The following is a 13,774-nucleotide window of genomic DNA, read 5'->3' on the forward strand; positions in this document are numbered from 1 at the left end:
CACGTCCCCTCACTCTGTGCCACGGCCCCTCACTCTGTGCCGCATCTCCGTGGGGTTGTACCATGTTCCCATCACGCTGTACCGTGTCCTGTCACTCTGTTGTGTCCCCTTTGTTCTGTGCCACATCCCTGTCACTCTGTGCCACATCCCCATTGCTCTGTGCCACATCCTTGTCACTCTGTGCCGTGTCCCGTCACTCTGTGCCACGTCCCCATGGGGCTGTGCCACATCCCCCTCACTATGTACCAAACCCCTTCTAGTCTGTGCCACGTCCCCATCACTCTGTGCCACATCCCCATCACTCTGTGCCACATCCCCATCACTCTGTGCCACATCCCCATCACTCTATGCCACATTCCCGTTGCTCTGTGCCATCTCCATCCCTGTGCCACGTCCCCATCACTCTGTGCCACATCCCCATCCCTGTGCCACATCCCCGTTGCTCTGTGCCATCTCTGCTGTGCTGTCCCACGTCCCCATGGGGCTGTGCCATGTCCCCATCACTCTGTGCCCCCTCCCCATCGCTCTGTGCCACGTCCCCTCACTGTGTCACATCCTCTCTCTCTGTGTCACACACCTTCCCTCTGTGCCACGTCTCCATGTGTCTCTGCACGTCCCCATCGCTCTGTGCCACGTCCCCGTCCCTCTGTGCCATGTCCCTGTCCCTCTGTGCCACAGCCCTGTCACTCTGTGCCATGTCCCTGTCCCTCTGTGCCACCTCCCGCGGGTGCCTGTGCCGCAGCGGCGCACACGTGGTGGGTGACATGTGGTGGTGGCACGTGGTGGGTGGCACACGGGGGGTGGCACACGGGGGGTGGCACAGGGGGGTGGCACCATGCCCTGTCCCCCCCAGCACAGGGGACAGCCTGGGCCCAGTGGGGCCCTCAGCGTGTGGGGGCCGTGTCCCACCACAGGCCCATCCCCGGGGGCTCCTCGTGCCCCGTCCTCGTCCCTCCCTGTCACCTCGTCACCGCAGTGCCACCGCAGGGCCACCACAGGGCCACCACAGGGCCACCGCGGGGCCACCGCGGGGCCACCTCCCTGTCCCTCTCGGGTCTTTTTGCGGTCTGGGCTTGCTGTCCCTCCCCCAGCCAGGAAGCCCTTACCCCAAAAAGCATCTGCGGGGGGTCCAGCCAGCGGGGACCCCCGGGCACCACAGGTGAGTGGGGATGGGGGGTGGGGGACACCAAACCCTCCCCAGCCTGGGGACAGCAAGGGGACAGTGGGGACAGGGGCATGGGGACAGTGGGGACAGGGACATGGGGACTGTGGGGACAGCAAGGGGACAGCGGGGACAGGGGCATGGGGACAGTGGGGACAGGGACATGGGGACAGCGGGGACAGGGGCATGGGGACAGTGGGGACAGGGACATGGGGACAGTGGGGACAGGGGCATGGGGACAGTGGGGACAGCAAGGGGACAGCGGGGACAGCAAGGGGACTGTGGGGACAGGGGCATGGGGACAGCGGGGACAGCAAGGGGACAGTGGGGACAGGGGCATGGGGACAGTGGGGACAGGGGCATGGGGACAGTGGGGACAGGGGCATGGGGACAGCGGGGACAGCAAGGGGACAGTGGGGACAGGGGCATGGGGACGGGGGGGGGGGTGAAGCCACCCCAGTCCCTGGCACGGCCGGGACCCCTGGGAGGGGGTGACACTGAGGGTTCCCTCGGGGGGATGTGGGGTGACACTGGGGACACTCCAGGGTGGGGGGGTGACACTGGGGACCCCCCGAGGGTGTGGGGGGTGACACTGGGGGTGCCGGGGGGACACCGAGCGGGCGGGGGGACACGAGTTCCCAGTGGCCCCAGTCTGGGTGCCCAAAGGCTCCTCGGTGACTGGGAGGGCTGAGGGGGTGGCAGCTCTCCCCATGGCCGTGTCACCCTGGGGTGGCACTCACTGGGGGTGGGTGGCCCGGACAGGGAGGGGGACACGTGTGACACTGGCTGTGGGGGCACAGGGTTGGGAACATGTGTGACAGTGGCTGTGAGGTGACAGGGCTTGGGGGGGACAGAGCCTGGGGACAAGGGACAGGAGTGCCACTGACTGTGGGGTTGGACAGGGACTGAGGACAGGGCATGGGACAGGGGACAAGAGTGGCACTGGCTGTGGGGGGACAGGGCTTGGGGACATAAGGGGTGCTGTCCAGGAGGTGACAGGGACTGGGGACAGGCACTGGTGACACAAGTGATGCTGGCCGGGAAGTGACAGGGCCGGGGACACGAGGGATGCCAGCTGGGGGGTGGCACACGGTGACATCACCCAGGTCACTGTGCTGGCTGGGGGCACCCCGTGTGTCCCCAGTGTCCCCGCAGCGGCCACCTGGGGCCCTGCCAGTGGCTGCCGGGCACTGGTGTCACCAGTGTCACCAGCAGCCTTCCCGGAAGGGCCACCACAGTGTTTGCCGAGTGTCACCAGCACGGTGACACCAACTCCTGTGTCACCAGAGCGGCGACGGCCCTGCCCGGGCAGCCCGACCCTCCGGCAGCTGGGCAGCCCCCTGGGGACAGGGTTTGGGGACACCTCGTGCTCTGGGGACACCCTGGGCTGGGTGGGTGGGTGACAGGGACAGGTGGTGGGGACATGGGTCACCTGCATCCCCCAGTGACACTGGGGGGTCCTCCGTGTTCCCCAACAGAGCCCCCTCCCCTCCCCCCGTGTCACCTTGGCGGTGTCCCCAGGGATGGGGGGACACGGGTCTGGGGGCTCCGGCATCCCTGGGGACACGGGGACACCTGGGGATACCCGGGGACACCCGGGGACACCATCCAGCCCCCCCCAGCCAGCACCCACCTGTGCTGCAGAGACTCCCCCGGGCCCCCGTGTGGATTTAGGGTCCCCCCGGTGGGCTCTGTCCTGTGTCACCTGCAGGAGGGGACAGCCCCTGTCCCCATATGCCCCCGGGGATCCCCGCGGGGGGGTCACCCCAGCTCACAGCGATTACGGGGGGGGACATCGGTGCCATCCCCGTGCCCACCGTGCGCCAGGTGTGTGTGTGGGGGGGTCTCTGCCACACGCGGGGGACTGGGGAGATATCGAGGGACAGGGGGGATTGTGGGGACGTGGAGGGGTGTGGGGCCACGGCGTGGGGTTGGAAGGACGAGGGGGTGGGAGGGCACGGAGGTGGGGGGGGACACGGGGGAGGGGACACAGGGGCGTGTGGGGACAGGGGCGGGTGGGGAGACACGCGAGGCGCGTGTGGGGACACGGAATGGGGGGACGACAAGGTGGGACCAGACAGGGGGGAGCCGGGGGTGTGGGACCCCGGGGGACCCGCCCGGGGGGGCGCGGGCGCGTGTGCGGGCGGTCACGGCGGCGGGGATGTGTCACGGGGCACACGCGGGGCCGCGCTCACCTGGGCACGTCAGCGCGGGGGGGGGAACGCGCACGGGGAACCCCCCCGGGACCCCCCCGTGCTCGGTGCACCCCCGGCCGCCCCCGGTCCGCGTGCCCCGGGCCCCCCCGCTCGGTCCGCGCCGGGACAGCCCCCGCGTCCCGCGTGTCCACGGGACCCCCGGGGGTCGCGGTGCCCCCGGAACCCCCGGTCGGTGCGTCCCCGCACCCTCGTTCTCAGCGTGTCCTGGGACCCCCCCGCGCTCCCTGTGCCACCCCCCGGCCATCCCAGTGTCCCCAGTTCCCCCCGCTCGGAGCATCCCCGGGACCCCCCCCCCTTCTCCTGTGCCGGGACTCCCCGCTCTGCGTGTCCTCGGGACCCCCCCCCTTTTGCACATCCCCCCCTTCCCTCCGGGGCACCCCGGCCCCCCCGCTCGGAGCATCCCCGGACAGACGGACGGACAGGGCCCGGCCGGGGGGGCCGGGGGGGCCGGACGGACACGTTGTGCAACGGCCCCGCCGCTATAAAGGGGCCGGGATGGAGCCACCGCCGCCACCCGACGGGACCCGCGGGGCGACCAGGTGAGCCCGACCCCCCCCCCGACCCCCCCGGCACCGCGACCCCCCAAGTGCCCCCGCATCACCAGGCGACCCCGGCATCCCCCCCGGGACACCCCCAAACTCCCCCTCCTGCACGGGGACAACCCCAACCCTCCCTCCCTGGGACTTCCCTTCTCCTGGGACCCTCCATCCCAGAATACCCCCACCCTGGGACATCCCCCGTCCTGGGACACCCCCCCATCCCAGAACATCCCCACCCTGGGACACCCCCACCCTGGGACACCCCCACCCTGGGACACCCCCACCCTGGGACATCCCCACCCTGGGACACCCCCCACCCTGGGACACCCCCCGTCCTGGGACACCCCCACCCTGGGACACCCCCCACCCTGGGACACCCCCCATCCCAGAACGTCCCCACCCTGGGACACCCCCCGTCCTGGGACACCCCCACCCTGGGACACCCCCACCCTGGGATACCCCCACCCTGGGACACCCCCACCCTGGGACCCCCCTCTCAACCCTGTGGGTGCAGTGCTGGGGGGACCCCAGTGTCCCCCTCTCCCCGTGCCCCCAGAGGACCTGCAGGGACTCTGTCCCGGGCCTGCCGGGGACAGGAGCCCCCCGGGACTGTCTGGGCACCCCCCCCTTATCCCTGTCGGCCCCCCCTTGCTGCCCCCTGTCCCCAGGGGGTGGCCAGGCCAGGCAGTGCCACTGACCATGTCCCCCAGCACTGGGGGCACGTGGGGGGTGCTACAGGGGGCCACTGCCCCTCTCCCCCCCCCGGCCGGTGGGGTGGTGACACTGGAGGGGGGGGTCCTGGTGAGGGTCCCCCTGACCCCCCGTTCCCGTGTCCCCTTGTCACCGTGTCCCCCTGTCGCTGTCTCCTTCCAGGCTCAGCCAGTGGGTGCGAGGCTGTGGTGAGTGACACTGTCTCTGTGGCCCCCCATCCTCCTGTCCCCCTACCCCCCATCCCCCTGTCCTCTCATCCCCCTACCCCCCATCCCCCTGTCCTCTCATCCCCCTACCCCCCCATCCCCCTGTCCTCTCATCCCCCTACCCCCCATCCCCCTGTCCTCTCATCCCCCTACCCCCCATCCCCCTGTCCCCCCCGTTCCCATGTCCCTGCCCCCCATCCCCAGCAGGGGTGACAAGGCCACATCCCCCCCCAGTGCCCACCCGCCTCCCCCTGAGGACAGAGTGTCCCCTGACCCCCTGACCCCCCCTGGCCCCCCCGAGCCGTGTCCCACACCCGCCCCGTCCCCCTGCTCGGTCCCGGCACCCCCGGGGCCGCGGCGGCCGCTGCCAAAGGGCTCCGGGAAGGCGTCGGGGACACGGCCCGGCCCGCACGTGCCCGCGGGGACACGGTGGCACCGGGGACACAGCGACGAGGATCGGAGCCCACGTGCCACCGACGGCGCTGCCCCCGCCTCCCTGTCACCCGTCCCGTCCCTGGTCCCCCGTCCCCTCCCTGCCCCTGTCCCCTCCCGTGTCCCCCGTCCCCTCCCTGCCCCTGTCCCCTCCCGTGTCCCCCGTCCCCTCCCTGCCCCTGTCCCCTCCCGTGTCCCCCGTCCCCTCCCTGCCCCTCTCCCCTCCCGTGTCCCCCGTCCCCTCCCTGCCCCTGTCCCCTCCCGTGTCCCGGGGATGTCCCGGGGGTGTCCCGGGGATGTCCCGGGGCGCAGGACGCCCCCAGTGACCCCTGTCCCCCCTCCCCAGATCCCGGCGGGATGCGGTGTCCCGGCGTGTCCCTGTGGGGGCTCCTGTGCCTGGGGGTGGCCGTGGCCGGGGGTCGCCCCGTGCGGCTCGAGAGGGTCCGCGGGGACGCCCGGACCCTCACCCGGACCCTCAGCACCCGCCTCCAGCAGCTGCAGGTGCCCCCCGGGCCGGGGGGGTGCGGGAGGACCCTCGGGGGGGGACTCAGGGGAGGCTGGGGGTGGTTTGGGGGGGCACCCGGGGAGGGGGTCGGGGGAGCGGCGGGGTCTGTGCCAGGGGGTGCTCGGGGGGCACCGGCAGTGCAGGGGGTGGCAGTGCAGGGGGTGGCCGTGCCCCAGGGTGGGCGGGAGGGTCTCTCATGGGGGGCCCTGTGCCCCAGACTGGGAGTCCCCAAGGTGCGGGGGCTCAGGGTGAGGTGCCCGTGGCTGGGGGGGTTGGGGGGCTTTGAGCCCAGGGAGCGATGGGGGGGGGCTGTGCCCCAAGGGCGGAGGGTCCCTGGGATGGGGGGGTCTGTACCCGAGGGATGTGGGATCCCCAAGGGGAGGGACACCTAGAGCTGAGGGGGGAGGGCTCTGTCCCAAACTGGGGGTCCCCAGGGAGGGGTCCCCATGGCCGGGTGGGTGTGGGGTCCCCCCCGAGCAGGTGGGACACCCCCTGCCCCACCCTCCCCCTGCTCTGTGTCCCCCCCCCAGCCCCCCGCCTTGACCCCCCCTTTGTGTCGCCCCCAGCCCCCACCCCGACCCCCCCATGTCCCCTCCCCAGCCCCTGCCCTAACACCCCCCTTTGTGCCCCCCCAGCTGTTCCCCCTGACCCTGCGTGTCACCGGCCTGGAGGGGGTCCCGGAGGGGGGGTTCCCGGACGGGGGGGTCCCGGCGGGGCTGGGGGTGGCAGCCCAGCGGCTCCAGCTGTTCCAGCGGCTCCTGGGGGCGGTGCCCGGGGGCGACCTGCGCCTGGCACAGGTGGCCAACGACCTGGAGAACCTGCACAGCCTCCTGGGGGTCCTGGGGGCCCTGCTGGGCTGCCCCCCGCCCCGCGACCCCCCCCCGGCCGCCCCGGCCCCGCTGGCCGAGGCTCCCCACACCGTGGCCGGGGTGGCCCTGGCACGGCTCCGGGGGTGCCTGGAGGGGATCGCCGCCCACCTCGAGGGGGACCCCGCCTGTTAGGGACCCCCGGACCCCACCGGGACCCCCGGGACCACCCCAACACCCCATGGACGCGACCAGGACCTCACCAGGACCCCAGCGGGACCCCCACAAGGGCTCCTGTGACCCCACATACCCCACCAGGCTCAGCAGGACCCCACGGACACAACCAGGACCCCACGGAGACACCACAAGGACCCCCCAGGTCCCACCAGGACCCATCCCACAGACCCCCCAGGATCCCATGGACCCCCTCAGGGATCCCCAGGACCGCACGGACACAATCGGGACCTCAGCAGGACCCCCCTGGGACCCCCCCCAGATCACACGGGACCCCCATGGGGGACCCCACAACTGTCCCCAGGCACTGGAGCGACTCCAGCTGCTGCCGGCGCCTCTTTTTCTACATCACTACTATTATTATTATTATTATTGTTTGTTATTAAGTATTTTTATTTATTGACTTTAATTTAAAATAAAGCCCCTTTTCCAGCAGCCTCACTTATGTCTACTGACCCTGGGGACAAGGGACCCTGGGGACAAGGGAGCTCCAGGGCCACGGGGGGGACAAGGGAGCACGGGAGATGGGGGACACCCGAGGAACAAGGGACCCCCAGAAACACGGGGGACACAGGAGACACGGGACCCCAGGACAAAGGACATAAAGGATATGGGGTCAGGGGACCCGAGGGGACAAGGGGACCCCAAGGGACATGGGAACACGGGGGACAAGGGGCCCCAGGACCAAGGGGCCAAGGGACAGCCCGGGGACAACCCTGGGACAGGGGACCCCTGGGAGAAGGGACCTCCCCCCGGAACTGGGACCCTCCGTGTCAGGGGGGCACGCGGGGACAAGGGACCCTCGGGACACCCACCAGGGACAAAGGACCCCTCAGGACACAGGGGCACACGGGGACACGGGGCTGTGGGGCCCAGGACCCCTCCAGGAGCCGGGGGGGACAGGGGGTGACGTGGGGACACGGCCCTGGTGACTCAGAGGTGGTTGATGAGTCGGTCGTGGCTTTGTGGCCCCCCCGGGCCCCCCGGCCTGGTGTGACCCCGACACCTCCGGCCCGGGGGGACACGGGGACACACGGGGGGGGGCTGGGGGTCCCCACCCGGGGAAGGGGGGACAGGGAGGGGGACGAGAAGGGAGGAATAAGGGGGAGGAGAAAGGGGGGAACAAGGAGAGGGAGTAGGAGGGGCAAGGGGGGACACGAGGAGGAGGGGACAGGAGGGGGGGGAAGGAGGAATGAGGGAGCACGGGGGGGGGGGGCGGGGACAGGGATGAGGGGGAAAAGAACAGGGGGTCAAGGGGGGATAAGGATGGGGGTCAGAAATGGCACCCAGAGGCCCCTCCCTGCCCCCCTGGAGGGTCACACACGTTTGCACAGGGGTGGCACGGGGTGTCTCCTCCCCAGGGATGGCACGGGGTGTCCCCCTCCCCAGGGATGGCACGGGGCGTCCCCCTCCCCAGGGATGGCACCCGGTGTCCCCCTCCGCAGGAGTGGCACGGGGTGTCCCCCTCCCCAGGGATGGCACGGGGTGTCCCCCTCCCCAGGGGTGGCACCGGGTGTCCCCCTCCCCAGGAGTGGCACGGGGTGTCCCCCTCCCCAGGGGTGGCACGGGGTGTCCCCCTCCCCAGGGGTGGCACCGGGTGTCCCCCTCCCCAGGAGTGGCACGGGGTGTCCCCCTCCCCAGGGGGGGCACGGGGTGTCCCCCTCCCCAGGGTGTCCCCCTCCCCAGGGTGTCCCTGCAGCGCTGGCCTGGCCCCAGCCCTGCCCCCTGTCCCCCCCGAGCCCCCCCAGTGCCTCCCCCAGCCCCAGGGCAGGGGCAGCCCGGGGGGGGTGACGGTGGGTGGCCGTGGGTCGGTGCCACCCGCGGGCTCACGTCCCTCACGCCGCGGGGCCACCGGAGGCTCGTGGCCACCAGCCACGGCCCCGCCGGGAGTGACTCACCGGCCCGCGGCTGTGCCGGGCAGCACGGGGGGGGGGGGGGGGGCACCGGAATGTGGGGAGGGGGGGCCGGGCTGACCCACGGGACCCCCAACCACCCGGAACCCCCAGCCTGTGGAACCCCCAAACACACAGGACGCCCTGAGCCCGCAAACCCCCCCGGGGGTCTCCCCCACCCTCCTCCCTGAAGCCCCTCCAGCCCCCCCTGCCCTGGGGGCCACCCCAGGCCCCCCCCTGCCCCTGACCCCCCACCCAGGGGGCTGCACCCCCAGCCCCACCCCTGCCCCTCACCCCCACCCAGGGGCTGCACCCCCAGCACCCTGAGCTGGGGGGGGTGTGAGGGGGAACGGGGGGTTCGGGGTGCCCCCCCGGGCCAGAGGTGGGGGGTTGGGGTGCCAGGGGTGAGGTCTTGGGGTGCCCAGGGGAGGGGGCTCAGGGTGGTTTTGGGGTGCCAGGGGGGTGCCAGGGGTTGGGGGTCCCGCTGAGGGCACAAATCATCCACAAAATACACTTTTTTATTAAAACCCAGGAACAGACAGTGAGGATGGGGGGGCACCACCAAACCCTGGGGGGGGGCCAGGGTTGGGTCCCACCCCCCAGCAGGGACCCCAAACCCCCACAGCAGGGGGTGTGGGGCCTGGGACCTTTCCAGCACCCCCGGGGGGAGTTTGGGGTGCTGGGGGGGAGTTTGGGGTGCTGGGGGAATCTCAGCTCTCGAACCACTTTCCCCCTCGGGCCGTGGGGGGCTGGCTCCCCAAAATCTTCCTCTTGTACCTCTCCACCAGCTCGTTGAACTTTGCCTCGGACCCCCCGGGACCCCCCCGGCGCCGCCGCTGCTTCTGGGGGGGAGAGAGGGGTGAGGGGGGGCCCTGACACCCCAAAACCCCCCCAGACCCCACCCAGGCAGAGCCAGAGCTGGGAGGACACCACGGCGGGGACCCCAAAATCACCTCGGGGGGAGGGTGAGCTGCCAAACTCCTACCTGGGGAGGGGTCTCCTGGGGGGGGGGAGCTGCCAAATCCTTACCTGGGGAGGGGTCTCCTGGGGGGGGGAGCTGCCAAATCCTTACCTGGGGAGGGGTCTCCTGGGGGGGGGAGCTGCCAAATCCTTACCTGGGGAGGGGTCTCCTGGCGCTTCTCCTGCCGCCGAGGGGCCTTGGGGGCCTTGGGGGGTTTTGGGGGGAGGGGGCTGTGCCTTCCCCTTGTCCCGTTTCCTGGGGGCAGAAAGGGAAGGCACTGAGCTGGGGGGAGCCCCTGAGGAGAAGAAACCCCCGTGGGAGGGGGTCTTGGGGGGGGGAAGAGGGGGAAAACAGGGAAATAAAGGGGCAAAACGGGGGGGAGAAAGGGTGGGGAAAAAAGGGGGGGAAAACGGCTGCAAAGGGGTGGAGGGAAAGGATTTGGGGAGAGGAAAATGGGGGGGCTCCTCCTCACCTGATCTTGGGCCCCCGGTGCGAGGGCACTGCCAGCACCCTGTTGCGGGGGGTCCCGGGTGCCCCCCGCCCCCCGGGCCCTGCGTGCGGAACCCGGCCCAGGGGTCCCGGGGGGGCCCGGGGGGGCCTTGGCGGGGGGGGCCTTGGCGGGGGGGGCCTTGGCGGGGGGGGCCTGCCCACCCGAGCCCTTGGGGGGATCCGGGGGGCCCTGGGGGGTCTCCGGGGGTCTCGCAGCCTCGGCCGCCTTCGCCTTGGCCTTGAGCTGGGGAGGGCAGGGGGTCAGTGCTGGGGGGCCCCGGGCTGGGGGGCCCCGGGGGCTCAGGGGGTGTCAGGGGGTGCCCCCCCCGTACCAGCCCGCGCTGGATCCGCTGCTCCCGCAGCCGCAGCTTCCGCCGGTCCTCCAGGGCAAACTCCACGATGGGGCGCTGGGGGGGCACGGGGGGCACCCTGAGACCGGGGGGGCACCCCGGAACCCCCCCGAACACCAGGGCACACCCAGGAACCCCTAAAATTCCAGGGGGAACCCCAGAACCAAGGGGGAGCCCCAAGCCTGGGATGGCACCCAGGAACCCCCCAAAACAGCGGAGAACACCCTGGAACTGGGGAGGCTCCCAGGAACCCCCCCCAAACAACGGGGGGCACCCAGGAACCCCCCAAACAACGGGGGGCTCCCAGGAACCCCCCAAACAACGGGGGCTCCCAGGAACCCCCCCAAACAACGGGGGCTCCCAGGAACCCCCCCAAACAACGGGGGGCACCCAGGAACCCCCTCAAACAACGGGGGCACCCAGGAACCCCCCAAACAACAGGGGGCACCAAGGAATCCCCCCCCAAACAACGGGGGCACCCAGGAACCCCCCCCAAACAACCCAAGGGACACCTCAAAAGTGGAGCAGAGCCCAGAAACTGGGAGGACACCACAGAACTTCCCCCTGAAACACAGGGAGGGACCCCAAAGCCTATCCAGAACCCCAGGGAAACCTGGAACACCCTGGGCACCCCAACACGGTGGGGGCACCCCAAAGTCCAGGGAGGCCCCATAACCCAGGGGGGAGACCCCAGAACCCCTCCTGGAGCACTGGGGGCAACCCAGAAGACCCTTAAACACCCAAGACCCGAGAGGGGCAGCCCAGAAAAACAGGGGCACCCTGAAATCCCCAGGGACACCCCAAAACCCAGGAGGAACACAGAAACAGCCAGGGTGGCCCCCACTATATCCAGGGGCACCCCAGAACCTCGGGGACAGCCTAAAACCCCTGGGGGTATCAGGAAATCCTGGGGGCACCCCGGAACTCCAGGGCAGCTCTGGGAGGGTCCCAGTTGAGGGGCAGCCCTGGGGGCTGGAAACGGGGCACCCACCAAGGGGGGGACACAAAGGGGGGACCCCCACTGACCTTGTGGGGCCCGAAGAGCTCGGGGTTGTTGTTGAGGCGCCGCAGGGCCCCCAGAGCCTCCTCGTGTGCCTCGAACTCCACGAAGGCAAAGCCCAAGGACTGGCCCTGACCCCGCAGCTCCCGCATCACTCGGCACTGGGGAGGGGACAGGGTCACCCCAAAACTCCCCGGGGTCACCCCAGCACCCCCTGGGACACCCCAACACCCCCTGCAGTCCCACATCAACTGGGGGAATGGGGCACTGGGAAATGGGGTATGGGGGGTACACGGTCACCCCAAAACCCCCAGGACACCCTGACACCCCCTACAGCACCTGGCACTAGAATGAGGGTATGGGGGGTACAGGGTCACCCCAAAACCCCCTGGGACACCCTGACACCCCCTATATCACCTGGCACTAGAATGAGGTATGGGGGGTACAGGGTCACCCCAAAACCCCCCAGGTCACCCCAACACCCCCTCCCAGCTCCCACATCACCCAGCACTGGCACGGTGGGTATGGAGTCACCCAAAACCCCTGACACTCCCCTGGGGAACCCCGACATCCCCAAGGGCACCCCAACATCCCCCACCCCTGGGGGGACACCAACCACAGGGGACCCCCCCACCTGTGCACCCCCAAAATCCCCCAGAGGAGAACACAAAAAGGGGACCCCCACCTCCCCCACACCCGCAGCCAACCCGGGGGGACACAGGGGGGGCACAGGGGACACAGGGGGGGCACAGGGGGGGGCACGGGGGGGCACGGGGGACCCCCCACCTCTTCCACACCCTAAACCCACCCTGGGAGACCCCCAAACCCGGGAGGGAAGAGCACAGGAGAAGGTGCAGAGGGGCTGGGGGACACAGGAAGGACCCAGGCCCCCCCACCTCCTTGATGTGCGGGGGGGCCCCCCCGCTGTGGCGCAGGACCCCCCCGGAGCAGGGCCCTGAGCCGGGGGGTGTCCAGGGCCTTGGGCAGGTTGTGCAGGCACAGCCGGGTCCGGGACACCCCCACGTTGGGGTCCTGCAGCCGCCGCCCGCTTCAGCTCCTCGAACTGGGGGGGGTACGGGGGTCAGGGGGGGACACACACACCCCTCAGCTCACCCCCCCGCCCCCCCAGGGTCCCACTCATCCTCTCGGGGGCCACTCACTCCTCAGGGTCCCACTCACCCCATGGGGGTTCCACTCATCCTCTCAGGGGCCCACTCGCTCCTCAGGGTTCCACTCATCCTCCCGGAGTCACACTCAAGCCCCCCCGGGAGTCCCACTCACCCCCTGGTGTCACACTCACCCCACAGGGGTTCCACTCACCCCCCAGAGTCACACTCATCCTCTTGGGGTCCCACTCACCCCCCGGGGGTCCCACCCCCCCCCCAGTGTCCCTCTCCCCCCGGGTCCCACCCCACTCCCCCCCCAGGTCCCACCCCACTCACCCGTGCCCTCTTGGCCATGTCAGCGTCACTGACCCCCTGGGCCGCCTGCGAGCCCGGGCGGATGGCTGGGGGGAAACGGGGGTCAGGGGGGACCTGGGGAGCCTGGGGGGCCAGGGGGACTGGGGGGGGCCAGGGGGGACCGGGGGGGGCCCCTGGGAGCAGCGAGAGAGCCACCAGGGAAGGCTGGGGTGGGGCAAATGGGGGGGCATCAGGGGGTCTCGGGGGCAGTGGGTGGGGGGTTGAGGCAGAGCGAGGGGGGATGTTGGGGGGTCAGGGGAGGTTTGGGGGACTTGGGGGGGTCAGGGGGCTGGTGGGAGCCCGGGAGGGTGGTTGGTGGGGAGGAGGGCAGGTCTGGGCAGCTGGGGTTAAATGGGGGCTTGGAGGATTTTTGGGAGGGAGGGGGAGAGCCCTGGTGGGTGGCTGGGGGGGCAGGTGGGGAGGTCAGGGGCATTTGGGGGTGATTGGGGCACTTGGGGGCTGGGGAGGATTCAGGGGATTGGGGGGATTCGGGGGGGTCAGGAAGGGGAGTGGGGGGCACTGTGGCACCCGAGCCCCCCAGCCCATCACTCACCCCCCTCCCGGCCAGGTAGAGGTTCCTGGTGCCAGTTCTGGGCTGGGCCCCCCCCGACTCCCCCCGGAGCTGCTGGGCCTGGTCCGGCTCAGGGCGGGGTCCACACGCAGCACCCGCCCGTCCAGACGCAGCCCCCCGCCCTGGGGGGCACAGGGGGGGCTCAGGGGGGGCTCAGGGGGGGCCGGGACCCTCCTGTGCCACACAGGAGAACCCCGGGCTGGGCAGGCCCCAAACACCCCCAAACACTCTCAAACCCCA

The 13,774-nt window shown here is 71.0% G+C and overlaps 2 protein-coding genes across 2 annotated transcripts in view; one reads left to right on the forward strand and one right to left on the reverse strand.

The window, feature by feature from the left end:
• Positions 1-3,229: 3,229 nt before the first annotated feature.
• On the forward strand, positions 3,230-7,246 carry LOC135415199 (leptin-like). The gene is made up of 4 exons (XM_064656855.1): positions 3,230-3,917; positions 4,791-4,816; positions 5,613-5,767; positions 6,407-7,246. The coding sequence occupies exons 1-4, from the start codon at positions 3,874-3,876 to the stop codon at positions 6,770-6,772; spliced, it is 591 nt and encodes a 196-aa protein (XP_064512925.1). The 5' UTR covers positions 3,230-3,873; the 3' UTR covers positions 6,773-7,246.
• A 2,053-nt stretch (positions 7,247-9,299) lies between these two features.
• The window catches only part of RBM28 (RNA binding motif protein 28), an 8,958-nt gene continuing 4,483 nt past the window's right edge, over positions 9,300-13,774 (reverse strand). Inside the window, 14 exon segments of the mRNA XM_064656918.1 lie at positions 9,300-9,545; positions 9,819-9,887; positions 9,889-9,919; positions 10,137-10,206; positions 10,209-10,295; positions 10,298-10,397; positions 10,486-10,560; positions 11,530-11,664; positions 12,400-12,444; positions 12,446-12,547; positions 12,549-12,566; positions 12,946-13,010; positions 13,513-13,599; positions 13,602-13,708. Of these exon segments, the coding sequence (XP_064512988.1) occupies positions 9,414-9,545; positions 9,819-9,887; positions 9,889-9,919; positions 10,137-10,206; positions 10,209-10,295; positions 10,298-10,397; positions 10,486-10,560; positions 11,530-11,664; positions 12,400-12,444; positions 12,446-12,547; positions 12,549-12,566; positions 12,946-13,010; positions 13,513-13,599; positions 13,602-13,708 (1,123 nt within the window). The 3' untranslated portion in view covers positions 9,300-9,413.

Source organism: Pseudopipra pipra, chromosome 5 (assembly GCF_036250125.1).
Source record: "Pseudopipra pipra isolate bDixPip1 chromosome 5, bDixPip1.hap1, whole genome shotgun sequence".
Lineage (NCBI taxonomy): Eukaryota > Metazoa > Chordata > Aves > Passeriformes > Pipridae > Pseudopipra > Pseudopipra pipra.